Source organism: Panulirus ornatus, chromosome 46 (genome assembly GCF_036320965.1).
Source record: "Panulirus ornatus isolate Po-2019 chromosome 46, ASM3632096v1, whole genome shotgun sequence".
NCBI classification, from domain to species: domain Eukaryota; kingdom Metazoa; phylum Arthropoda; class Malacostraca; order Decapoda; family Palinuridae; genus Panulirus; species Panulirus ornatus.
Genome location: NC_092269.1, coordinates 38,624,895 through 38,652,071, shown reverse-complemented (window position 1 = coordinate 38,652,071; position 27,177 = coordinate 38,624,895). Strand labels below are relative to the sequence as shown.

At 39.1% G+C, this 27,177-nt stretch overlaps 1 protein-coding gene across 2 annotated transcripts in view; it reads right to left on the bottom strand.

Moving 5' to 3' along the window:
* Positions 1 to 5,054: 5,054 nt before the first annotated feature.
* Positions 5,055 to 27,177, bottom strand: part of Isha (Insulator su(Hw) mRNA adaptor) — a 126,440-nt gene continuing 104,317 nt past the window's right edge. For both annotated transcript variants that reach the window (XM_071689175.1, XM_071689176.1), the window contains one exon: positions 5,055 to 9,203. In XM_071689175.1, coding sequence (XP_071545276.1) covers positions 6,964 to 9,203 — 2,240 coding nt within the window. In that variant the 3' untranslated portion in view covers positions 5,055 to 6,963. The remainder of the gene's footprint in view (positions 9,204 to 27,177) is intronic.

Sequence of the window (27,177 nt, the reverse complement as noted above, 5' to 3'; positions counted from 1 at the left end):
CTAAGTAGAAATAACTAACCCTCCTGATACCCAGGCAGGTAGTACTGGTATAACATACCTCCCTGGTCGTTGGCAGCCTACCAACTACTAACTACACAAAAATAAATCTTACTATTAGATTTTTACCTTTTTACATCATGTCACAGATCACATTCATATAAACAGTGAATGACTTTCACTAATGTAAGACCTCCAGAAATCTATTCAAGACATCAATAACTACTTGGTACCCAAAAAAGGACTTTTGGTTTTTTTTTTTAATTTCAAATATAAGATTGCCTACATAACATTCTTATAAATCATTTGTCATTTTTCCAATGTTAGGATCTAAGGAAAGTGATAAATAATTCTATTTAGCACCCAAAAAAGGAGTTGTAGAAGTAGGTTCTTAAAGTCTTTAAGTTATGATGTCCTTGAACAGATTCTTAACAATAATGTCTTTCAAGACAATAATTCTATTCAGCATCCTAACCAAGTGTTAAAGCTACTTTTACAAAGGTATTCAACAATGGTACCCAATAGAAGTCTGAATAATTACTGTGCGTCATTTCAATGATAAGACGATCTCCAGAACCTTTTTCCAAGCCTATTTCATTTTACTTTGCATCCAAATAGTAGTTTAAAAGATAAGATCTCCAGAACCTTGAAATCCAAGCTTATTCATAAAAATTCTATTTAGTAACCAAGGGGGAGTTTGAAAGATAGGTTTTTATGATTTTAAAGTTATGACGTTCTAGAACACATTCTTATGAATGCTGTACTTCATTTTCACTGATATAAGACCTGTGAAAGCCTCTTTATCAGTATCTAACAACCAAAAAAGGGTGTTTAAGATACCTTTTCAAAGTTTTTAAGTTATGATGCCCCTGACCAGTATCTTGTAAAAATTATTTGTCATTTTTGCTTACATAGGCACATGCAGTTCTGCTGTTACTGAGAGTGTGAGAAGGTGTTACAGAACATGGACAGAATGTATCAAGAATAGTGTGTTTGAAAGCAAAAATTGGAACTGGAGTGCGTACGGGTATGTACATGCACTTGTGAAAGTAAATAAAAAGTGGACGAGATAAGGAAGAAATGAAGTGTTTCTGGTGGAATTTGAATGACTGTATAAAAGGCTTTGAGAGCGAGAGAAATACAGTCATAATGGGTGATATTATAACAAAAGTGGGCTGTTATGAATTCAGCAAGATAATTGGTTAGTGGGGAGAGCCTACAGTAAATGAAAATGAAAATTGCATAGTGGATGTTTGTGCTGAGAGAGGTTTACTGCTTGCAAACACCTTTTTTCAGCACAAGATGATCCACAGGTATACATGGATGAGCAATGGTGGAAGTGAAGAGCAAAAGCTTTGATTGACTCTGTGGCAGTGTATGAAAGACTGAGAAAGGCCAAGCTGAGTTGTGAGAGGATTCTTCGGAGACTCAGACCACTTGTGGTTCTTGCTGGGATGAATATGAGAGAGAAGTGGAGGTATGGTTTAAGGCAAAATGGGGAGGTTAAAGTGTTGGCAAGCAAGACGATGAATCAGAAAAAAATGTGAGGAGGAGTATGAAAGGAGGGTAGCTGAAAGCTTACATGGAAGTGCAATGATTGTAGGAATACAGTCATGTGTGAATAAGTGTTTAAAATTTTTTGAAAAATACTATTAAAGGAAGTAGAAGTAGTTGTTGGATACAAGGTCATGAAATATAGGAATAAAAAGGGTAATGCATGGTGGATGGAAGAGATTAAGAATGTTGTGGAAGAGAGGAAAAAGCATATGGTACACTGCTTGAAAGGAATATACCAGTTCAGCAAAGGAAGAATATAAAATGTGCAAGTGAAATGTTAAAAAGCTGACTGAGGAATGCAAAGCAAGAGTAGATGAAAACTTTTAAAGAAAACTGAGTCACTAGTTTCTGGAAAATAAGAGCTGGGTGTAAGAGTGGATATGTTAATGTGAGAAGTAAGAAAGGGGTGTTGCTAAATCAAGAGAGGGAAGTGAAAGGAGGATGGAAAGAATATTCTAAAGCACTGTTGAATGCGAGAGATGGGGAGGCAATAGTTGTAACATGCATGGGTTTGGAGGACAGAGGGAAGAGGATAAAAAAGCAAGGCCAATAGCAAAAAGCTGAAGGTAGAAAGGCACCTGGAGTGGATGGGATTATAGCTTAAATGCTGAAGTATGGAGAAGAAAGTGCAATATAGTGGATACATCTGATGTATAATTCAACATGAAAACAGCAAGTTTTGCCTGAGGACTGAGTGAAGGCTATTATTGTTCCTTAAACCAAAGGTAATAGTGCTAAGGAAGTTCGTAGCAATTATAGGGGAATAAGTCTGTTAAGTATGCCAGGAAAAGTGTATGCAATAATGTTGACTGATATCATGATGGAAGTGACCTAGTGTTGAATAAGTGAGGAGCAAGGAGGTTTCAGGAAAAGTAGGGTTTGTGTGGATCACATGACCATGGAAAAGTATTTAGCGAGAGGTAATAAGTTGCATGCAGCTTTAGTGGATAGGAGAAAGCATATAACAGAGTCGAGTGGATTGCTTTATGGGATGAGTTAAAGATATATGGGGTAGAGGATCAACTGTTGGATGGTGTGAAAGCCTTCAATAGAGAAGCAAATGCATGTGTAAGAGTGGATGGAGAGTTGAGTGAGTTTCAGTATACATGTGGGTGTCAGGCAGGGCTGTGTGACTGCGTGATAAGAGAGAGGAAAACAAAACTGGAAAAAGGAGGTGCAGAGATGGAGTGTGACCAGTGGCAAGTCTATTTGTAGATACTACTATGCCAAGAGGGAAGAGTTGCAGAAGGCTGTAGGTGTGTTTTATGATGTGTGCAAGTGTAAGTGATTGAAGGTAAATGCAAGTACATGAGTGGTGTTTGAAACTAAAGAGCGAAAGTATAATTTTGTAAACTCATATAGAGTAAAAGAAGAAAGTGTACTAAACTGTGCTTCGGATATTGGAGGAAAAATAATGAAATAGATGAGAGGATTTAAGAATGTAAGAGCTGTCTTGGATAGCTTTGGTGATATGGAAGAAGAGAGAAGGGAGAAAGCAGTACAGGGGAGAAGAGTCTCTGAGTCCCTTAACCTAAAGGTGAAAGTAAAGTGAAAAGAGAGGGTTAAGGGACAACATAGTCCTCCCAACCATGACCTATATGTAGCCAAAACATGAATGTGCAATGATTCACAAAGGTCAAGAATCCAGGCTGTGGAAACAAGTTTTATGATAGGACCATGTGGTGTAACTAGATGGAATGAAGAAATAAATGAGTTTTATGATAGAAGCATGTGGTATAACTAGATGGAATGGATTGAATTAAGAGAGAAATGAGTGGGTGTATGAAATATGTGGTATGGTAGGGATTGGATTGTACAGTGTATGCAAGGGAGGCATGTAAGGACAGGGATAAGTGAAGACTGTTTTGCCGTGGCCAAGGTTTGACCGTGGAAAGAATGCAAGAATGGGAGTTTCCAAGGAGAGTGCACTGTAGTACAATTAATGGGATTGGTAAGGGAGGACCACCACCTTTGACATGAGAAAATGGAGTGGAAAAAATGCATGGAATTGTGTATGCAAGGGAGGCATGTAAGGACAGGGATAAGTGAAGACTGTTTTGCCGTGGCCACCCCTTTGATGGGAGTTCCTGGAGGAAAATGGGCATATAAACTGATAGGTAGCTAAGATTTGCAGAACCTTGTTTTCCATGCCTATCTGTCATCAATCTTAAAAGTTATCATATTATGATGGCCAACCTCACATTATCATAAATATTGTGCTTTTTAGTACATTAAGGGCTCTGGAACCAAGTATTTGAGGCCTATTTGTCAATAATTCTACTTAATGCCAAAAAAGGAGTTTTAAAGGTAGGGTGTTAAGTTTTGGGACTGATTTATGAAAATCAATTAAGGAAAATATCAGATAAGAACTGAGAAGTAAGGTATGGTGGTGGGCTCTTTTGGGTTAGTTGGGAGTGTCTATATTGAAGGTGACTCTGCATTCACAGTTTTCCAACTTGCTAGTAAGTTTGGTTAACTTCTTAATGGAACACATTTGTAAAAACTAACATCTTTCTATGTGGGGTTCAACACCCTGAGTAGAAATGAAAAGTTCAAGCTCACATGTACAAAGCAATCTCTAGTCTCTCCAAGATTCTCATAACATGCTACGTGAGGTTGGAACACCATCCAAGATTTATATAAACATGCTACACATGAGATTGGAGCTCCCTAGTACCCACAAAATGATTCACTCAAAATAATTCAGTTCATGCTACCTTAAACATCCTGGGTTGCACTTACACTAAAATGCACCTTAGTATACCCAGAGGCTGACCTACATCTTATGAAATTATTAAACTACTGCTCCTACTTGGAGGGTCAACTGATAAACCTAAGTTGTAATGCTTATTAGACTTGTTAAAAATGGTTTAAATTTAAACCATAATAAGATTAAAGATTCAGTCATATTATGCCATATATCATGAGATAAATTTTCATATAGTACGGATGAAGACAATGCATTGCCACAAATTAATATGTTCTCACACATGAATGCTATCATTAAGAAAATAACCATGAATCATGCTTTACTAAAGTATGATGACATTCATTAAGTAAACTGCAATAAACTATTGTAAAAGTAGTAATCCTCTCTGATAGCAATAAGATCAAACTTTTGATCCTCAATCTGCACAAATCTTTTCATTGTGAACTTTATAAATGCCATCTTCATGCTCACCTAACATGGAATATTCTCACTTAACATGGTATATTCTACCACCTGTCTGCAATACTTTCAAGCTTAATCATGATAAATACATGATATATAACTGGATAATTGTGACTTGGATCAAGAACCTTTATATCACAATAAACAAACTTGAACTAAATACAATAGCTTGAGAAAATCTTCATATCATAAGGCATAAAGACCATACGCCCACTACATCTAATACAGAATCTACATTCAACCACCAAAACTGATACAGTCATTTAAAGCAGACAATAGGAAGCTGAAAATTTATTATATCTAAACAATATCAAGGCTTAGTGAAATGTTTCAGGAGTACAAACACTTTATTACTACATTAAATAAGCACAGCATACAGTCAAAATGCCTCCCCCACAGCAGCCACCTCTGAGTTCCCTTATCTGCAGTTGTTGCTGTAGTAGCAGTTGAGGTAGGGGGTGGGGGGGTGTAGCCAACACCGGCAGTTCTCGATAATGGCAGGTGCATCGTAACTTCCTCCTATATCAGCTAATAAACTTAAATCTAAGATTACACCATCAATCACCATTTATAGGCAACTTCCAAAATCATGCTAACAGCATAATGTGATGTAAACTTCATATTGCAGTGACAAAGGGACCCTAACCATAAGTAGTGAGTACTACTGTATGATAGGTCAGAGTAAAACCATGGAGCAGGAACTCTTGTTTGCTATCGTAGTAGAATTATACTTGTGAATTCCATGCAGTCATTACTTGTCTTCAAACCTGCCCTACCACAAACCTCCCTTAACAAGACATGAAGTGGTACTGGTTCAAACATTAATGAAATTGAATCTATGTCTGGAGTGGATGGATGGATGACAAAACATTAAGCAAAAGCCTCCATGTATGGAGGGGTAAAAATCATAGCAAGTTAGATAAAAGGTCCGGGAATACATGGAAAATAAGATAATGTATTCATGGCAAACAAGTACAAAGACATGACTGCATAAAATTTCATAATATGGTGTCTGGGCAAGAGCTGAGTGTGGTGAGGGTCAGTTCTGGCCCTTCCACCATATAATACAGATTCAACAAGTGCGAGAGCACACCACTCAGGCCCTTCTGTTAAACAGCTCTTGGGTTTAAATTTTAACATTTTAAGGCCTCTACATTCATTTATTAAGAATCAAATGAAAACATTTATATTTCTACATTTCTTGAAACAGGAAAACTTCACAAAGTATCTTTCAGACAAAGTACTTTAATAACAGCATACAACTGGAGGGAGAAATAAGTCTGAGGTCACAACACACAAATGCACAATTTTTCAAAGGAATACACTGCATTCACTTTCTTGTAATTTGCACTGCACGGTGAAAACGCATTTGTGCACCCCACTTTTAATACGCTAGATCACTAGGGCACTTGCTCACTGCTTGGTAGATGTGCACTGTACACTTGTTTCATCTGTACACTTGAGGATCACCACTTGGTACCATACCTTGCATGCACCACTACATTTGAGTGGTCATGCGGGGTCCATCGCTGAGCTCATCGTTGACTGCGTAGATGCCCAAGTCACGGACCTACCTGAGTCGTGTCATCCAGCGTGACTCATGTACCTAATGGACACAGCCTTAGTAAGCTATATTGAGCTAATCAACAGGCTTTTTGTGCCAACATTAACTGCACATTGGTATCTTTAAATCCACAGTGAAAGTCACTGGTAGAGCATGCCCAATTTCCATTCAGACAAAATTAACTTTGGACAAATGAAATAGGCCATCATATACAAAATAGTCTAAAATTTATTAAATTTGACTTTAAAAGTGAAAACAGAGTAAAAAGCTAAAACATTGTACAAGAGTCCTTAATAAAACATCTAGATCACAGCCAAAAGGTACAGAGTCACCCGCCTGAGAGGTATATAAATAACATGACAGTCAACCATCACAGGTAGGCTCATTACTTGCGGCATCAATTATCCCAGCAAAATTCAGGTACACCTCAAGTCAATGTCTTTTTTTTCTTTTCTTTTTGTCTGGTTGGCAATGTTGTTTTATCAAAAGGCCAATGGCTTTTTCAGGGCCATTTGTGATTTGAAGAGCCATACGTCTTACCAGAATTGCATCAAACCTACTGCACTGAACCTGCATGACATTTCTAATGCCACTTAAAAATTTATGTCTTGCTCAAAATTCATTTTTTGTCAAACTGCTTAGGCACTCGACTCTTAAACACTATATAATGTTTCTAATCTTCGTTCAACTGACTATTATCATTATCTTGGTCTCTATTGTCTTCCCTTTCAATTTCTTCTTGTTCCTTTTCCAACACAGAGCCATCATTTTCTGTGTCCTCATTGGTTTGACCATCACCATTAGCACAAGTGTTACCCTGTTCTTCCTGGTTATTATCTCTCCCACCACTCTCTGGACTTCCCACAATCCTGCTATTGTCCACTTTAGCTACAGCAAAATCAGAAGAAGACTCCTGACCAAGTGGCTCGTCATTCTCCAAGCATTCTACACGGAGCTCTCGTTGAGAAGAAGAATCCCTTTCCAGAGAAAGAGATGAAGGTCTCTCTTCACTAGACTTTCCCTCTAATAAACCTACAGGAGTAGGCTCCTCTTGTAATGTGTCATTATGTACAGATGCACCCTCATGGGAATCTTCGTGCTGGAAATCTGCATCCTGGGAATTTTCTTGATTGAACTTATTCTGCTTAAAATCCCCCTGCTGGACATTGTCAGGTTTTGAGTACTTGACCTTAGAAGTTTCTCCAGACTGGTCATTTTCATTGGAAAATGAAGGCCTTTCAGGATGTTGTGACATGTGACCCTGACTTTCCATATCATTACCAGTATTGTCCTCATCAGAAATGAAAGAATCCTTGGAATGCCCATGGATGGGATCATCCTGCTGCTGAGATTTATTCAACTGTGTGTTAACTGAAGAATGATCTGTTTCAAAAAGAACATCCTGCACTAAAGATGTATCCTGAGATGTATTAACTTCAGATTTGTCATTTTCACTGGGATCCTGCTCCTGCAGAGACCCACCTAATTGTGTGTTAACTGTAGACTGGTCATTTTCAGAAACACTACCATCAGTTTTTGATAAAATACTTTCCTCCTTGTTCACTGTTTCCTGTTCCATGGGAAGAGTTCTTGCTTCCACAGATGCACTTTCCCCTTCCACAAATGCACTTTCTAATTCCACAGATGCACTTTCCACTTCCATAGATGCACTTTCCACTTCCATAGGAGCACTCTCTACTTCCATAGATGCACTTTCCTCTTCCACTGGTGCACTATCATTACATGGTTCCTGTTTATGTTCAACACCTTCAACATCATGTTTCAACTCCTTATCCTCTCTTTTTGGTGCAACATTTTCTTTTTGTTCTTTCAGTACCTCTTTATCATTCACTTTTTCCTTAACTTCCTCTTTATGTTTCTCTTCTTTAGGCATATCTTCTTTCAGACCTCCTAATTTCGGTAAAGGGTAATCACCAGCGGACATCATGGCCCACACATCCCAGCTGCCAGGTTCTCCATCTTCCATCTGCACTACCGGTTCCTCCTCCTCGCGTGAACCCCATCTTGGCCTATCCCAAGATCGTTTTTCGTCCCTTCTTCTGTCACTGTCCCGTGACTTACTGTCCCACGATCTGTCATTGTCACGAATGCGATCATCACGGGACCGATCATCGCGAGATCTGTCATCTCTATATCGGTTGTCCCTTGACCTATCATCTCTGGATCGATCGTCTCTGGATCGGTCATCCCGGGATCTGTCATCCCTAGATCGGTCACCTCTAGAACGATCACTCCTTGAGCGATCATCCCTAGAGCGATCATCCCTAGATCGGTCATCCCTAGAGCGGTCATCTCTGGAGCGGTCATCCCTGGATCGATCATCCCTGGAACGGTCATCCCTAGAACGATCATCCCTGGAGCGGTCATTTCTTGTGCGATCATCCCTTGAGCGGTCATCCCTGGAGCGGTCGTCCCTGGAGCGGTCGTCCCTGGAGCGGTCGTCCCTGGAGCGGTCGTCCCTGGAGCGGTCGTCCCTAGAGCGGTCGTCCCTGGATCGGTCGTCCCTGGATCGGTCATCCCTGGAGCGGTCATCCCGGGATCGGTCATCCCTGGAGCGATCATCCCGGGAACGGTCGTCCCTAGAGCGGTCGTCCCTAGAGCGATCATCCCTTGGACGGTCATCTCTGGAGCGGTCATTCCTAGGGCGATCATCAATAGATCGGTCATCCATGGATCGGTCCATCGATCGGTCTCTGTCCAAGTCATGAGGTCGATCATCGTCTCGCGAACGATCACCATCTCTGAATCTGTCCATTTCAGGGGGTCTGTCTCCTTCCCGAGATCTGTCTGTATCCCAGGGTCTGTCTGGAAGACCATCCCTAGATCCCGGTGGTCCTCCATGTGGAACATCATGACCTTGAAATCTTGGACCAGGTCCCTCCATCCACATACCTGTGAAAGTTATCTGATTTCAAGATATGCTCTCTGATTCCTCAAGAACCTCACTAAAAAGTAGTACTTATTCTATGTATCATTATACTCCAAATAACTTACAAAAACCCTTCTATGAAAGAAAAATTCAAGTAAAACTTAAGCTAAAGCAGTTATAAATGCAAACCATCATACATAAAAGCAAGAATTTAACACATCTTGCGTGTGTGATTCATATATGATTTGCACAAATATGGTCACAATGTATTTTTTTTATTATACTTAATGCCGTCTCCTGCATTAGCAAGGCAGCGCAAGGAAACAGTCGAGGAATGGCTCAACCCACCCACATGCATGTGTATACATAAATGCCCATACACGCGCATATACATACATATAAATGTCAACATATACATACACGGATATATACACATGTACATATTCATACTTGCTGCCTTCATCCACTCCTCTCGCCACCCCACCACACCTGAAATAGCATCACCCCCCCCCCTTCCGCCAGCGAGGTAGCGCCAGGAAAAGACAAATAAGGCCAGATTTGTTCACACTCAGTCTCTTAAGGCCACATTCGTTCACATTCAGCCTCCAGCTGTCACGTGTAATGCACTGAAACCACAGCTCACTTTCCACATCCAGGTCCCACAGACCTTTCCATGGTTTACCCCAGATGCTTCACACGCCCTGGTTCACTCCATTGACAGCACATTGACCCCGGTATAAAACATCATTCCAATTCACTAAAACATCGTTCCAATTCACTCTATTTCTTGCACGCCTATCACTCTCCTGTATGTTCAGGCCCTGATTGCTCAAAATCTTTTTCACTCCACCCTTCCACCTCCAATCTGGTCTCCTGCTTCTCCTTGTTCCTTCCACCTCTGACACATATACCCTCTCTTTGTCAATCTTTTCTTTGTCAATCTTTCCAAATCATTTCTACATACCCTCTTCTGCTCTCTCAACCACACTCTTTCCATTACCACACATCTCTCTTACCCTTTCATTACTTACTCAATCAAACCACCTCACACTACATATTGTCCTCAAACATTTCATTTCCAACAAATCCACCCTCCTCCGCACAACCCTATCTATGGCCCATGCCTCACAACCATATAACAATGTTGGAACCACTATTCCTTCAAACATACCCATTTTTGCTCTCCAAGATAACATTCTCGCCTTCCACACACACTCTTCAACGCTCCCAAACCTTCGCCCCCTTCCCCCCCCGTGACTCACTTCCATTTCCATAGTTCCATCTTCTGCTAAGTCCACTCCCAGATATCTAAAACAATTCTTCCTCCAGTTTTTCTCCATTCAAACTTACCTCCCAATTAACTTGTTCCTCAACCCTACTGAACCTAATAACCTTGCTCTTATCCACATTTACTCTCAAATTTCTTCTTTTACACACTTTACCAAACTCAGTCACTAACTTTTGCAGTTTCTCACCCAAATCAGCCATCAGCACTGTATCATCACCAAACAATAACTGACTTACTTCCCAAGCCCTCTCATCCAGACTGCATACTTGCCCCTCTCTCCGCAACTCTTGCATTCACCTCCCTATCCACCCCGTCCATAAACAAATCAAACAACCATGGAGATATCACGCACACCAGCCATAAACCGACATTCACTGGGAACCAATTACTTTACTCTCTTCCTACTCCTACACATGCCTTATATCCCTGGTAAAGACTTTTCACTGATTCTAGCAACTTTCCTTCCACACCATATACTCTTAAAATCCTCCACAATGTATTATTAATAAAAGGTATAATACTTTTAGACTGCCATCTGTTTACGACAGGAAGAGTTCTTATCTTATTTACATATATTTCTTTCTTCCTGTCATAAATGTCCAGTTTTTCCTTACAAGCAAGGTAATGTCCATAACAGGTGTCTGAGCCTTAGAGGTAAGTACATTCTTATTTGGTCCTTTCCTCTATTCCTAAAGGAGGAAAGTATTACGGGAGGGAAGGATTTTCAGCCTACCCCTCATCTCAGTCATCTTCTATGACATACAAGAGATATGTAGGCAGTATTCTTTCTCCTCTATCCCCAGGGGTGATTAGTATATATCTACATTCATTAATATTATCATTATTATTGTTATCATTATTATTATCATTATTATTATTATTATTATTATTATTATTATTATTATTATTATTATCATCATTATTATAATTATCAGGGCATGTGAAGTACCTGGGGTAAACCATGGAAAGTTCTGTGGGGCCCGGATGTGGAAAGGGAGCTGTGGTTTCGGTGCATTATTACATGACAGCTAGAGACTGAGTGAGCAAATGTGGCCTTTGTTGTCTTTTCCTAGCGCTACCTCGCGCACATGTAGGGGAAGGGGGTTGTTATTTTATGTGTGGCGAGGTGGCGATGGGAATGAATAGAAGCAGACAGTATGAATTATGTACATGTTTATATATATGTATAAAAAGAGTGTGGTTGAGAGAGCAGAAGAGGGTGTTTTGAAATGGTTTGGGCACATGGAGAGAATGAGTGAGGAAAGATTGACCAAGAGGATATATGTGTCGGAGGTGGAGGGAACGAGAAGTGGGAGACCAAATTGGAGGTGGAAAGATGGAGTGAAAAAGATTTTGTGTGATCGGGGCCTGAACATGCAGGAGGGTGAAAGGAGGGCAAGGAATAGAGTGAATTGGATCAATGTGGTATACCGGGGTTGACGTGCTGTCAGTGGATTGAATCAGGGCATGTGAAGCGTATGGGGTAAACCACGGAAAGCTGTGTAGGTATGTATATTTGCGTGTGTGGACGTATGTATATACATGTGTATGGGGGTGGGTTGGGCCATTTCTTTCGTCTGTTTCCTTGCGCTACCTCGCAAACGCGGGAGACAGCGACAAAGCAAAAAAAAAAAAAAAAAAAAAATGTCTGTGTGTGTATATATATGTATACGTTGAGATGTATAGGTATGTATACTTGCGTGTGCAGATGTGTATGTATATACATGTGTATGTGGGTGGGTGGGGCCATTCTTTCGTCTGTTTCCTTGCGCTACCTCGCTAACGTGGGAGAGAGCGACAAAGCAAAATAAATAAAATAAATCATTATTATTGTCATTATCATTATTATTATTAGTATTATTACTATTATTATTATTATTATTATCATCATCCTATATCTGCCACCCTGTCATCAAACACATTCTACAATCATTCAAAATACTCACTACATTTCCTCGTCACTACTTGTTACCTCTTCGCCATTTGCCCTTTTCAGTGACATTCCTATTAGTTCTCATGTTTTTCTCACACTACTAACCTCCTCGCAAAACATCCCCCACTTGTCCTATTTTCAGCCCCTGCACCTTCATCTTCACCTCTTGTCCTCTTGTACATCTCTTAATCATTTGCCACAATCCTCCCATATAGGTACTGCCCATACACCTCTCTTCTCTTTCAGATGCAAGTTTACTTTGTCGTACCACCATTCATCGCCCTTTTTCACCAGCCCGCCTCCCACCTTCCTTATACCACACACTTCTGTATGGCCCTCTTTCTAAACCAAGTATTCCCAATCACCAGTCCCTTTTCACCATAAAACTACACAAACTGTTCACCATTCCTATTCACATCATTGAATACTCCATGTCTTGCAATTACACCCTGAATTGCAACATTACTCCTCTTGCATTTAAATCAAATATCACTAAAACCCAATCTCTAGCATCAAAACTTTCTTCTCATCCTCACAGCCAGGTGCATAACTATCTAATCACCCATTTCTCACAAACCACTTTCATTTGTACCCACATCAGTCTGGAATTCACTTCCCTAAACTCTTTCATGCATTCCCACAACTCATACTTGATCACAAGTGCTACCCATTCCTTAGCTCTTCCCCTCACACCAACCTCTTACTTTGTCCTCATGACATTCCCAAACTATTCTTCAGCTTTACTCTCAAGGTTTGTCTCACTTACAGCCAGAACATCCAAGTTCTCCTCCTCACGAATTCTTTCTATTTCTCTTTTTCTTGTCATCTTGGTACCATTCCCACACATTTAGACACCCAAGCTTGAGCCAGTGAGGAGGATGAACACTCCTTGCCTGGCTCCTTTTTTGTCTTAGAGATGGAAATACAGGAAGAGGGCAAAAGGTTTTTAGCCCCTACTCTTGCCCCTCTTAATTACCTTTGATGACATACAGTATACACAGAGGTAAAATTCTTTCTCCCTTGCCACCAAGAATATGAGGTAGGTGAGAAAGAATTTTACCACCGTATTCTTTGTGTTGTAGAAGGCAACTAATGGGGCATAATGGGAGGCTTTTGCATGTAAATGTGCTGAGAGAGGCAGATGATGGGATGTCTGATCACCATCTTGTGGAGGCGAGGGTAAAGATTTGTTGTAGAGATTTTCAAAAAATAGGAAACACTGTCAAAGAGAAAAGACTGGTGAGATTAAGTGAATTTGTTAGACTGAGTGTAGAACGATGATAGCCTGAGAGTAAGTGAGCTAGGGAAAGAGAGCACCACAAAGAAATACTAGGAGAGACTGAGTGTGGAATAGCAAAAGGTGAGAGTAAATGAAGCAAGGAGACTTAAAGACAAATGGGAGGTATTTAGAGAAGCAGTGCTGCTATGTGTGAGAGGTACATGTGGCACATAAAAGATGGAAGATGGGCAGATTACAAAGCGTAGCAGCAACTGGTAGGATGAAGTAGTTGCTAGTGAAAGACAAAAGAGGCATTTGGGAAGTACTTACAGGGAAGGATTGCAAATGTAAAGAAATACCTGGAGAGACTAAGTCTAGAAAGGCAAATGGTGACTATAAATGAAGTAAGGAGAGTGAGTGAAAAATGGGAGGTATTTAGGGAGGTAGCGCTACCATATGCGAGAGATGTAAGTGGCATGCAAAAAGGCATGAGGTCGGCAGATTAAAAAGGATAGTGAGAGGTGAGATTTAGAAATAAAGTTGCTCTTAAAAGAGAAAAGTGAAGTGTTTGGGTAGTACTTATAGGGAAGGAGTGCAAAGAATTGGAGGATGTATAAGAGAAAGCAGTAGGAGGTCAAGCGGATGGTGCAGGGGTTGAAAACGAGGGAAAATGAGAGTTGGGGAATGTAAGTATACTCTATAGAAAAAATAGGATGGTTTAGAGAGAGAGAGAGAGAGAGAGAGAGAGAGAGAGAGAGAGAGAGAGAGAGAGAGAGAGAGAGAGAGAGAGAGAGAGAGAGAGAGAGAGAGAGAGAGAGAGAGAGAGAGAGAGAGAGAGAGAGAGAGAGAGAGAGAGAGAGAGAGAGAGAGAGAGAGAGAGAGAGAGAGAGAGAGAGAGAGAGAGAGAGAGAGAGAGAGAGAGAGAGAGAGAGAGAGAGAGAGAGAGAGAGAGAGAGAGAGAGAGAGAGAGAGAGAGAGAGAGAGAGAGAGAGAGAGAGAGAGAGAGAGAGAGAGAGAGAGAGAGAGAGAGAGAGAGAGAGAGAGAGAGAGAGAGAGAGAGAGAGAGAGAGAGAGAGAGAGAGAGAGAGAGAGAGAGAGAGAGAGAGAGAGAGAGAGAGAGAGAGAGAGAGAGAGAGAGAGAGAGAGAGAGAGAGAGAGAGAGAGAGAGAGAGAGAGAGAGAGAGAGAGAGAGAGAGAGAGAGAGAGAGAGAGAGAGAGAGAGGAGAGAGAGAGAGAGAGAGAGAGAGAGAGAGAGAGAGAGAGAGAGAGAGAGAGAGAGAGAGAGAGAGAGAGAGAGAGAGAGAGAGAGAGAGAGAGAGAGAGAGAGAGAGAGAGAGAGAGAGAGAGAGAGAGAGAGAGAGAGAGAGAGAGAGAGAAGGGGGGGGGGGGCAGTAAAGGGGGCAAATGGGGAAATGGTAATGTCATGATGAAATGAGGAGACGGAGTATCTTGAAGGGTTGAATGCATCTGATGATAGTGTGGCAGATATAGGGTGTTTGGGCTGCGGTGTAATGCTAAGTGAGAGAATTATGGAGAGTAGTTTGGTGGAGAGAGAGAAGAGTTGGTGAAAGCCTTACACAAGACAGCTGGAGCAGATGGTACTGCAGTTGAATTTATTAAGAAAGGAGGTGAGTGTTATTGATAGGTTGGTCAGGATTTTCTATGTATGTATGGATAATGTTGAGATGCCTGAGGCTAGACGAATGTATGTATGGTGTCACTATATAAAAAAAAAATGGGAATAAAGATGAGTGTTAAAACTACGGAGGTATAAAGTTGTTGAATAAACCTAACAAGTTGTACGGGAGGGTTTTGATTGACAGAAAACCAGTATGAGAAGGCACAGCATAATTTCTGAAATGGTTAGAGGATATGTGGATCATGTATTTGTTTCAAAGAATGTGTGTGTGCGATGAATACTTTGTGAGAGAAAAACATGGATTTGTATGTCACAGTTATGGATACGGAGAAAGCACATGACAGAGTTGATAGAGATGCCTTGAGGAAGGTCAACATGCAGCGTGGGTGGAAAGCTGCTACAATAATGAGACATTCTTATCAAGGGTGTAAAGCATGTGTAATGGGAAGTAATCAGGGAAGCAGTGCTGGGATGTGTAAGAAATGCATCTGGCAAGCATAGGGTAGGAGGTGGGCAGATTAGAAAGGGGATGATGATATAGTGTTGCTAATGATGGAGAAATTATAGGTGTTTCAGCAGTACTACTTACAAGGAGGGAGTGCAAATAAGTGGGGAATGTACAAGAGAAAGCAGAGAAGTCAAAAGGAATGTGCAGAGGTTGAAAAAGAGGGCAAACAAGCGTTGGGGTGGAGTGAGTATCAGTGAACTTTAAGGAGAGTAAGATATCTTTGACGGACATCAATAATATGTGAAAAGCAAGAAAACAAATAGGAACATCAGCGAAGGGGCCAAAAGGGGAAGTAGTAACTGGCTGTGATGAAGTGAGGAGATGGAGTGAGTATTTTGAAGGACTATGAAATGTGTTTGATGATAAGGTAGCAGGTAAGTGAAGAGAAAGAGCCATGGAGAGTAGTTTGGTGAAAGCCTTATTAACATGAAATGTAGCAAGGCAGTTGGAGTCAAAGGTACAGCAGTTGAATTCATCAATTTAGGAGGTGACTGTTGTTGCTGACTGGTTGATAAGGATTTTCAATTAAGGCAAGGGAGATAAAGGTGAGTGTTCAAACTACAGAGGTACAAGTTTGTTGTGAGTACCTGGTAAGTTGTATAGGAGGGTAGTGACTGGGGAGTAGCAGCATGGTTTCATGAGTGATTGCTGATGTGTAGATCAGGTGATTGCTTTAAAGAATGTGAGAGAAATGCTCTGAGAAACACTGAGAAACAAACGGATTTGTGTGTGGCACTTATAGATTTGGAGAAAGCATATGATGTCTTGTGGAAGGTTTTAAAAAATATACTGTGTGGGAGGAAAGCTGTTACACCCTCTCTTTCTAAGTGTACACACCTCTTGCTTAGGCTGTATCACTGGGAGTACAGTCTCTTCAAAGAACTTTTCACTCCAAAAGGAGCATACACTTCCCTGCTGCTGAAAGTAGAGATACCTGGGCAGCAGAAGCCTATAGAAAGGCTTTGGGTAAACACAGGATTCTTTCAAAATGCATTTTGTTTTATATTTATGTAGCATAATGAAATGCTTTGACCCTTCAAATAATCTGGAAATTGTCTCATAAAGCTTCTTCACGCTTACAAATACCCTGTAAAAGCTATGCGAATAATTATCAAATATCAAAACGTAATCACATAAATACGGGCGTAATGAACCCTCAACATTATTTAGCACCAGATTCATAATCAGCATGAAAAATAGTCCTTCTACTGAGGTTTTCAATCAAATCTATTAACCATGGAAAAATTCCAAAAATTTCAGGTAAATAGTTCTGGGTATTTTTTGGCCCAAAAATGCTTCTTCACTTCAAATAATTCTGAAGAACATCTAAAAATACTTCTCATAACCAACAGACACCAAATAAGGACGAAGTGAACAGTAACAAAAGGCTTTGAAAATATCATTTGAATACAAGCCTTACTATAGCCTAAACAATGTTTCAACCCTAGATTCATATTCACATGAATACAGCCTTACTACACCCTAAACAATGTTTCAACCCTAGATTCGTATTCTGCATTGAAAATAGTCCTAATACTGAGGTTTTGAAGCAAATATATTACCCTCAGAAACATATCAAAACTTGCAGGTAATAGTTCGTAGCATTTTTCAGCCCAAAACATATTTTGTTTTATAATATGATGAAATACTTCTACCCTTCATGTAACCTTGGAAAATGTCTCTTTGTGCTTCTTCTTGCTTACACATACCCAGTAACTGCACCTTGCTTACACATACCCAGTAAATGTGAAGCAAACAACTATTAAATGATAAAATACAATCATGTAATTACGGGCTTTAATGACCCCCCCCCCCTAACAATATTTCACTATCAGGTTCGTAATCAGCACGAACAATAGTATTTCTATTGAAGTTTTAATGCAAATGTATAACCCTTGGGCATGTGAAGCATCTGGGGTAAACCATGGAAAGTTTTGTGGGGCCTGGATGTGGAAAGGGAGCCGTGGTTTCGGTGCATTATACACGACAGCTAGAGACTGAGTGTGAATGAATGTGGCCTTTGTTGTTTTTTCCTAGCGCTACCTCACGCACACGAGGGGGGAGGGGGTTTTCATGTGTGGTGGGGTGGCAACGGGAATGAATAAGGGCAGACAGTATGAATTATGTGCGTGTGTATATATGTATGTCTGTGTGTGTATATATATATGTATACATTGAGATGTATAGGTATGTATATGTGTGTGTGTGGTCATGTATGTATATACATGTGTATGTGGGTGGGTTGGGCCATTCTTTCGTCTGCTTCATGTGCTACCTCGCTAATGCAGGAGACAGCGACAAAGTATAATAAATAAATAACTAATAACCATTGGAAAAATTTCAAAAACAGCAAGTATATTTATAGGTATTCATGGGCCCAAATAACTTTTTGTTTTGAAATTGTAATACAGCATTATGAAACATTTTTCTACTTCAAATAAAAATGGAAAACATCTCACAATGCTTCTCGTAAATGACACGCAACAAATAAAGATGAGGCGAATGATAACAAAAGGTTTTTAAAATGTCATCATTTGATTACAAATCTTAATGAACCCTAAACAAATGTTTGAACCCCACATTCATATACAGCATGAAAAACAGTCCTTATACTATGGGTTTGAAGCAACTCTATTACCCTCTGAAAAAAACTAAAATTTGCAAGTTATAGTTCAGGATATTTTCTATCCCCCGTAATATTGTTTTATTATTGTTGTATAACATAATGAAATGCTTCTACTCTTCATATAATCTTGGAATATATGATAATGCTGCTTCTTCCTTATAGATAACCAGTGAATGCAAAGCAAATAATTATCAAATATCAAAATATAATAGTGTGGTGTGAGGTGGATTGATCGAGTAAGTAACGTAAGGGTAAGAGAGATGTGTGGAAATAAAAAGAGCGTGGTTGAGAGAGCAGAAGAGGGTGTTTTGAAATGGTTTGGTCACATGGAGAGAAAGAGTGAGGAAAGATTGACCAAGAGGATATATGTGTCGGAGGTGGAGGGAACGAGGAGAAGAGGGAGACCAAATTGGAGGTGGAAAGATGGAGTGAAAAAGATTTTGTGTGATTGGGGCCTGAACATGCAGGAGGGTGAAAGGAGGGCAAAGAATAGAGTGAATTGGAGCGATGTGGTATACCGGGGTTGACGTGCTGTCAGTGGATTGAATCAAGGCATATGTATGGGGGTGGGTTGGGCCATTTCTTTTGTCTGTTTCCTTGCGCTACCTCGCAAACGCGGGAGACAGCAAAAAAAAAAAAGTGTAATTAGGGGCTCAATGACCTATACAATATTCCAGTGCAAGATTTGTATTCAGCATAAAAAATAATCTTTCTACTGAGGTTTTCAAGCAAATCTATTACTGGAGGAAAAATTCCAAAAACTGCTAGGTATTTTTGGCCCCCAAAACTTTTTGCTTCACAATTGTAATACAGCATTATGAAAGGCTTCTCTACTCTAAATAATCATGCAATGAATCTCCTTATGCTTCTTGTAGCCAACATACACCGAATGAAGACTAGGCAAATGCAGGTAATCGTTCAGGGATTATCTTGGAAAAAACTTTTTGTTTTCAAACTGTAATACAGCATTATGAAATAATAATCTCCATCAAACAATAAAGGAAAACATCACATAATGTTTCTTACACCACATACACACCGAATAAGGATGAGGTGTATAGGTTCTTAACCGTCATTATTTGAATACAAGCCTTAATTAACCCTAAACACGAACTAACCCCAGATTCGTATTCAGGATAAAAACAGCCCTTATACTAAGGTTTTGAAGCAACACCTCAGAAAAATACAACAATTTGCAGGTAATAGGTCAGGGTACTTTTCAGTTCAAAATTCTTTTTATGATCTTGGAAAATGTCTCATAATGCATCTTCTTGCTTACTGACACCCAGTAAATGCGAAGCAAATAATTATAAAATATCAAAATATAATTAAGTAATTAAATGCCTTAATGATCCACTAACAATACTTCACCACCAGATTTGTATTCAGCAAGAAAAATAGTTTTTCCATTAGTTTTCAAACAAATCAATTAATTACCCTTGAAAAAATTCGAAAAATTCCAGGTTTCGGGTATATTTTTGGCTCAAAAACATTGTTTTAAATCGTAACACAGCATTATGAAAGACCTCTCCTTCAAATTATCATGGAAAACATTTCATAATGCCTCTTGTAGCCAAAACAGACTGAATAAGAACAAGATGAATAACAACAAAAGGCTTTTAAAATGTCAACATTTGCTTAAAAGCCTTTATGAACCCTAAACAATGTTTCAATTCCAGAGTCATATTCAGCATGAAAAATAGTCCTTATAAAGAGGTTCTGAAGCAATTCTATTACCTAAAGAAAAATACCAAAATTTTTAGGTAATATTTTAGGATAATTTTTTGGCCAAAAACATTTTGTTTTATAATTACCATGACATAATGACATGCTTGTACCTTTTAAATAATCTTTGAAAATATCCCATAATGCTTCTTGCTTACAAATACCCGGTAAATACGAAGCAAATAACAGAAAATATTAATATAATCATGTAATTACAGGCCTTAATGACACTCTTACATATTTCGGCACCCAATTCATATTAGCATTAAATTAGTCTTTCAACTGAGGTAATCGTTCATGGTATAATTGGGATAAAAAATATCAAATAGTAATACAGCCTTATGAAGTAATTTTCTACGTCAATTAATCATGGAAACCATCTCATAACGCTTCTTACAGCAGACACACACTGAATAAGGCTGAGGCAAATAATATAAAATGGTTTCTAAAATGTCCTTACTTGAATACAAGCCTTAATGAACCGTAAACAAGGTTCTATCCTCAGATTCATATTCAGCAAAAAAATATACCTTATACTGAGGTTCTGAGGCAAATCTATTACTCTCAGAAAATACCAAAGTTTGCAGGTAATAGCTCAGGGTATCTTTCAGTCCAAAAAAAATTGTTTCATAAACGTTATATTACCATGCAATGACACCCAGTAAATGTGAAGCAAATAACTGTAACATGATATCTCAATATAATCATGTAATTACAAGCCTTAATGATCCCCTAACAATACTTCACCACCAGATTTGTATTCAACATGAACAATAATCCTTATACTGAGGTTCTGAAGAAAATATATTAACCTGAGATAAATACCAAAATTTGCAAATAATAGTTCTGGGTGTTTATTTGCCCAAAAACATCTTTAAAGATTGTTCTATGGTATAGCGAAATGCTTCTACCTTCAAATAACATTGGATAACGTTTGATAATGCTTCTTCTGGCTTACAAATACCCAGCAAATGCGAGTCAATTATAAAATCATATTAAAATACAATTAAGTAATTACAGGCCTTATGACTCTCTAACAATATTTAAGCACCATATTTGTATTCAGCATGAAAATCTATCTTTCTGTTGAGGTTTTCAAGCAAATCTATAACCCTCAGAAAAATTCCAAAGACTTTATATATTGTAATATGGTATTATGAAATGCTTCTCTACTTCAAATAATCAGGGAAAACATCTCATAATGCTTCTCGTAGCCGGCACATACCGATTAAGGACAAGGCAAATAACAGCAAAGAGTTTTTCATAGATATCATTTCATTACAAATCTTAATGAACCGAAAACAATGTTTCAGCCCAAGATTCATATTAAGCATGAACATTCTTTATTATACCGAGGTGGTGAAGCAAATCTATTACATTCAGAAAAATACCAAAGTTTGCAGGTAATAAAGTTCACAGTATTTTTTTGGCCAAAAAACATTTTCTTTTTTTAACTGTTATATAACATAATGAAATGAATCCACTTTTAAAACAATCTTGGAAAATGCCTCATAATGCTTTTCCATACCTACAAATACCAAATAAATGCAAAGTGAATTATGAATATTAAAATTATATTTCTTATACTTGACTGCAATTTCCCACATTAGCAAGGTAGCACCAGGAAACACATACATATATATACATATCAGCATATACATATATACATACGATATCATTATTATCATTAAAAATGATTGCTGTTTACTGCATCTGCAAGGTAGCACCAGGAAGCAGATGAAGAAAGACCCATCCACTTAAATACATACATATAAATAACATATACATACATATACATAAATATACACAGCCATATACATATATACACATGAACATAGTCATACTCGCTTGCTTTCATCCATTCCCGATGCCATCCCCGCCCCACAGGAAACAGCAACACCACCCCCAGCGCCAGCAACGTAGCACCAGGAAAACAAACAAAGAAGGCCACATTAATTCATACTAAGTCTCTAGTTGTCATGTGCAATGCACCAAAACCACAACTCCCTATCCACATCCAGGCCCCACAGTCCTTTCCATGGTTTACCCAGATGTTTCACAAGCCCTGGTTCAGTCCATTAACTGGACGTCGACCCCAGTATACCATATCATTCCAATTCACTCTACTCCTTGCATGCATCTCATCTTCCTGCACATTCAGGCCCTGATTGTTCAAAATCTTTTCGACTCCATTCTTCCACATACACACATATATACTTATAATCATACTTGGTCGCATTCATCCATGACCATCACCACTCCATCCCACGATATAGCATCACCACCCCCTGCATAAACGAGGTAGCACCAAGAAACACAGGAAGAAAGGCCACATGTGCTCACACTCATTCACAGGAAGAAAGGCCACATGTGCTCACACTCATTCTCTAGCTGTCATGTGTAATGCACCGAAACCACAGCTCCCCACCCACATCCAGGCCCCACAGACCTTTCCATGGCCCACCCCATATAATCATGTAATTGCAGGCCTTAATGACTCCGAAACCACCCCATACAATAATGTAATTACAGGCCTTAATGACTCCTGATAGTATTTTAGTGCCACATTTGTATTCTGCTTCTAAAAAAAAAATCTTTCTACTAAGGTTTTCAAGCAAATCTATTACTATTGGAAAATTCCAAAAATTGGAGGTTTAGGGTAATTAAATAATTCTAAAAAGTTTTTAAAATATCACTTGATTACAAACCTCAATGAACCCTAAACAATGCCTCAACCCCAGATCTGCATTCAGCATGAAAAGTAGTCCTTATAATGAGGTTTTGAAACAAATCTACTACCCAGACAAAAATACCCAAATTTGTCAATAATAGTTCAGAGTATTTCTTAGTCAAATTCTTTTTTATTTATAATTGTTATATAATATAATGAAATGCTTCTACCCTTCAAATAAAATGTCTCATAATGCTTCTTCTTGCTTACAGATCCCCGGCCAATGCAAAGCAAATAATCATAACATGACCTTAAAAGACCTAGCAATATTTCAGCATCAGATTCGCATTCAGTATGAGAAAATATTTTTCTTCTGGGCTTTTCAAGCACATCTATCACCCTCGGAAAAATTCCAAAAATGCCCCAAAAATTTGGCTTACAAATCTTAAAACATTATGAAACACTTCTGAACTTCACCTAATGCTTCTTGTAGCCGACACACACTTAATAAGGATAAGGCGAACAATGACAAAGTTTTTAAAATGTCATCACTTTATTATAAACCTTAATCGACCCTAAACAATGTTTCAACCCAATTCATGTTCTGCATGAAAAATAGACCCTTCACTGAGGTTGTAAAGCAAATTTATTACCCTCAGAAAAATACTAAAATCTGCAAGTAATGAAAAGTTCAGCTTTCTTTTTTAGCCCTAAACATTTTTTTTTTATATTTGTTATATGACAATGAAATGCTTCTACTGTTGAAATGATGTTCGCGAATGTCTGATAATGCTTCATCTTACTTGCCAATACCTAGTGAATGTGAAGAGAATATTCATGAAATGATATCATAGTGCTTACTTACTTATACTTAATAATACCCAGTAAATGTGAAGAGAATAATCATGAAATAATATCAAAGTGCTTACTTATAACTTATACTTAATCACTGTTTCCCGCATCTGCGAGGTAGTGCCAGGAAACAGACGAAGAATGGCCCATCCACCCATATACACATTTCTTTCTTTCATACTATTCGCCATTTCCCGTGTTAGCGAGGTAGCCTTAAGAACAGAGGACTGGGCCTTTGAGGGAATATCCTCACCTGGCCCCTTTCTCTGTTCCTTCTCTTGGAAAATTGAAAAAAAAAAAAAAAAAAAGAGGGGGGGAGTACTTCCAGCCACCCACTCCCTCTCCTTTTAGTCGCCTTCTACAACACGCCTTCATCCATTCCTGTCGCCACACCACCCCATAAAAAACAGCAACACTATCCCCAGCTTCAGTGAAGTAGCACCAGGAAAACAGATGAAAAAGGCCACATTCATTCACACTCAGTCTCTAGCTGTCATGTGTAATGCACCAAAACAAAAGCTCCCTATCCATGGTTTACCCCAGATTTTCACATGCCCTGGTTCGGTATATTGACAGCACGTCGACCCTGGTATACCACATCGCTCCAATTCACTCTATTCCTTGCAAGCCTTTCACACTCCTGTATGTTCAGGCCCCAATTGCTCAAAATCTTTTTCACTCCATTCTTCCACATTCAATCTGGTCTCCCGGTTCTCCTTCTTCCCTCCACTTCTGACACATATATCCTCTTTGTCAATCTTTCCTCACACATTCTCTCCTCATGTCCAAACCATTTCAACACATCCTATTCTGCTCTTTAAACCATACTCATTTTATTCCCACACATCTTTCTTACCGTTTCATTACTTACTTGACCAAACCACCTCACACCACATATTGTCCTTAAACATTTCATTTCCAACACATCCACCCTCCTCCCTACAACCCTAACTATAGCCCACCCCTCACAACCATACATCATTACAGAAACTACGATTCCTTCAAACATACCCATTTTTGCTCTCCATGATAACAATCTCTCCTTCCATACATTCTTCATCACTCCCAGAACCTTTGTCCCCTCACCCACCATGCCTAAACTTCTGCTTCCATAGTTCCATTCGCAGCTAAGTCCATTCCCAGATATCTAAAACATTTCCTCCAATTTTTTTCTTCATTCAGCTTTACATCCCAATTAACCTGTCCCTCAACCCTAATGAACCTAATATCCTTGCTTATTCACATTTACTCTCTTCTTTCACTCAGTCACAAACTTCTGCAGTTTCTCACTCGAATTAGCAAAGTAATTATGGACCTTAATGACTTCTTAACCATATTTCAGCACCAAATTCATATTCAGCATGAATAATAGTCTTTCTATTGAGGTTTACAAGCCAATCTATTACCCTCAGATAATTTTCGAAAATTGCAGGAAATAGTTCAGAGTATTTCTGAGGCAAAAAATCTATTTTCAAATTGTAACACAGCATTATGAAATGCTTCTTTACTCTAAATAATCATGGAAAACATCTCAATGTTTTTCATGGCTGAGAAACACAAAATAAAGTTGAGGCGAATAATACCAAGAGGTTTTCAAAATGTCATTTGATTACAAACCTTAATAACTGGTCAATGTCCCATTTGCAGATTCATATTCAGCATGAAATGTATTCCTTATACTGAGGTACTGATGCAAATCCATTTCCCAAATGACACAGTGAAATGCTTCTACCCTTCAAATAATCTTGGACAATGTCTAATAATGCTTCTTCATTTCTACAGATACCCAGTACATGTGAAGCAAAATACTAATAAAATGTTAAAATATGATCATGTAATTACAGGATAAATGACCCTATAAACAGCATTTCAACTCCAGATTCACATTCAGCATAAAAATATTCCAAAAACTATTGGCAATAGTACAGGGAAATTTTTGTCCCAAAAACCCTTTTGTTTTCAATCTGTAATCTAGCATTATGAAATGCTTCTCTACTTCAAATAATCAAGGAAAACACCTCATACTGCTTCTCATAGATGGCACTTCGATTAAGAATGAGGCCAATAATAACGAGAGGATTTTAAAATATTCAATTACAAGCCTTCATTAACCCTAAACAATGTTTCAACTCCAGATTCATACGCTGCATGATAATCAATCCTTATTCTGAGGTTTGGAAGCAAAATTATTTCCCTTAGGAAAATATCAAAATTTGCAGGTAAACAGTTCAGCAAATTTTCTGAGCCCAAAAACATTTGTTTTATAACTGTCATGTGACACTCAAATGCTTATACCTTTCAAACATATTAAAACCTCGAAAAAATGGACCCAGCATAATGGGCTTCGGATTTAACAGACAAACAACAATACAGTACATTAATTGATATCTTAAAAAATCTCAAAACGCCACACCATGCACATTTCATATTGCAATTGTTTTTGGTAATAGGTAGTGGTGATGTGAGAAGGAAATGAAGTACGTATTTTGAAGGTTTTTTGAATGTTTGATGACAGAGTGTCAGATATAGGGTGTTTCGGTGGAGGTGGTGTGCAAAGTGACAAGGTTAGGGAAAATGATTTGGTAAACAGAAAAGAGGTAGTAAAAGCTTTGCGGAAGATGAAAGCCGGCAAGGCAGCAGATTTGGATGGTACTGCAGTGGAATTTATTAAAAAAGGGGTTGACTGTTGTTGATTGGTTGGTAAGGTTGTTTAATGTATGTATGACTCATGGTGAGGTGCCTGTGGATTGGCAGAATGCTTGCATAGTGCTATTGTACAAAGGCAAAGGGGATAAAAGTGAGTGCTCAAATTACAGAGGTATAAGATGTTTGAGGACAATATGTGGTGTGAGGTGGTTTGATCGAGAAAGTAATGTAAGGGTAAGAGAGATGTGTGGAAATAAGAAGAGCGTGGTTGAGAGAGCAGAAGAGGGTGTTTTGAAATGGTTTGGGCACATGGAGAGAATGAGTGAGGAAAGATTGACCAAGAGGATATATGTGTCAGAGGTGGAGGGAACAAGGAGTAGTAGGAGACCAAATTGGAGGTGGAAAGATGGAGTGAAAAAGATTTTGAGTGATCAGGGCCTGAACATGCAGGAGGGTGAAAGGCGGGCAAGGAATAGAGTGAATTGGATCCATGAGGTATACCGGGGTTGACGTGCTGTCAGTGGATTGAATCAGGGCATGTGAAGCGTCTGAGGTAAACCATGGAAAGTTGTGTGGGGCCTGGATGTGGAAAGGGAGCTGTGGTTTCGGGCATTATTGCATGACAGCCAGAGACTGAGTGTGAACGAATGGGGCCTTTGCTGTCTTTTCCTAGCACTACCTCGCACACATGAGGGGGGAGGGGGATGGTATTCCATGTGTGGCGAGGTGGCGATGGGAATGAATAAAGGCAGACAGTGTGAATTGTGTGCATGGGTATATATGTATGTGTCTGTGTGTGTATATATATGTGTACATTGAGATGTATAGGTATGTACATTTGCGTGTGGGGACGTGTATGTATAAACATGTGTATGGGGGTGGGTTGGGCC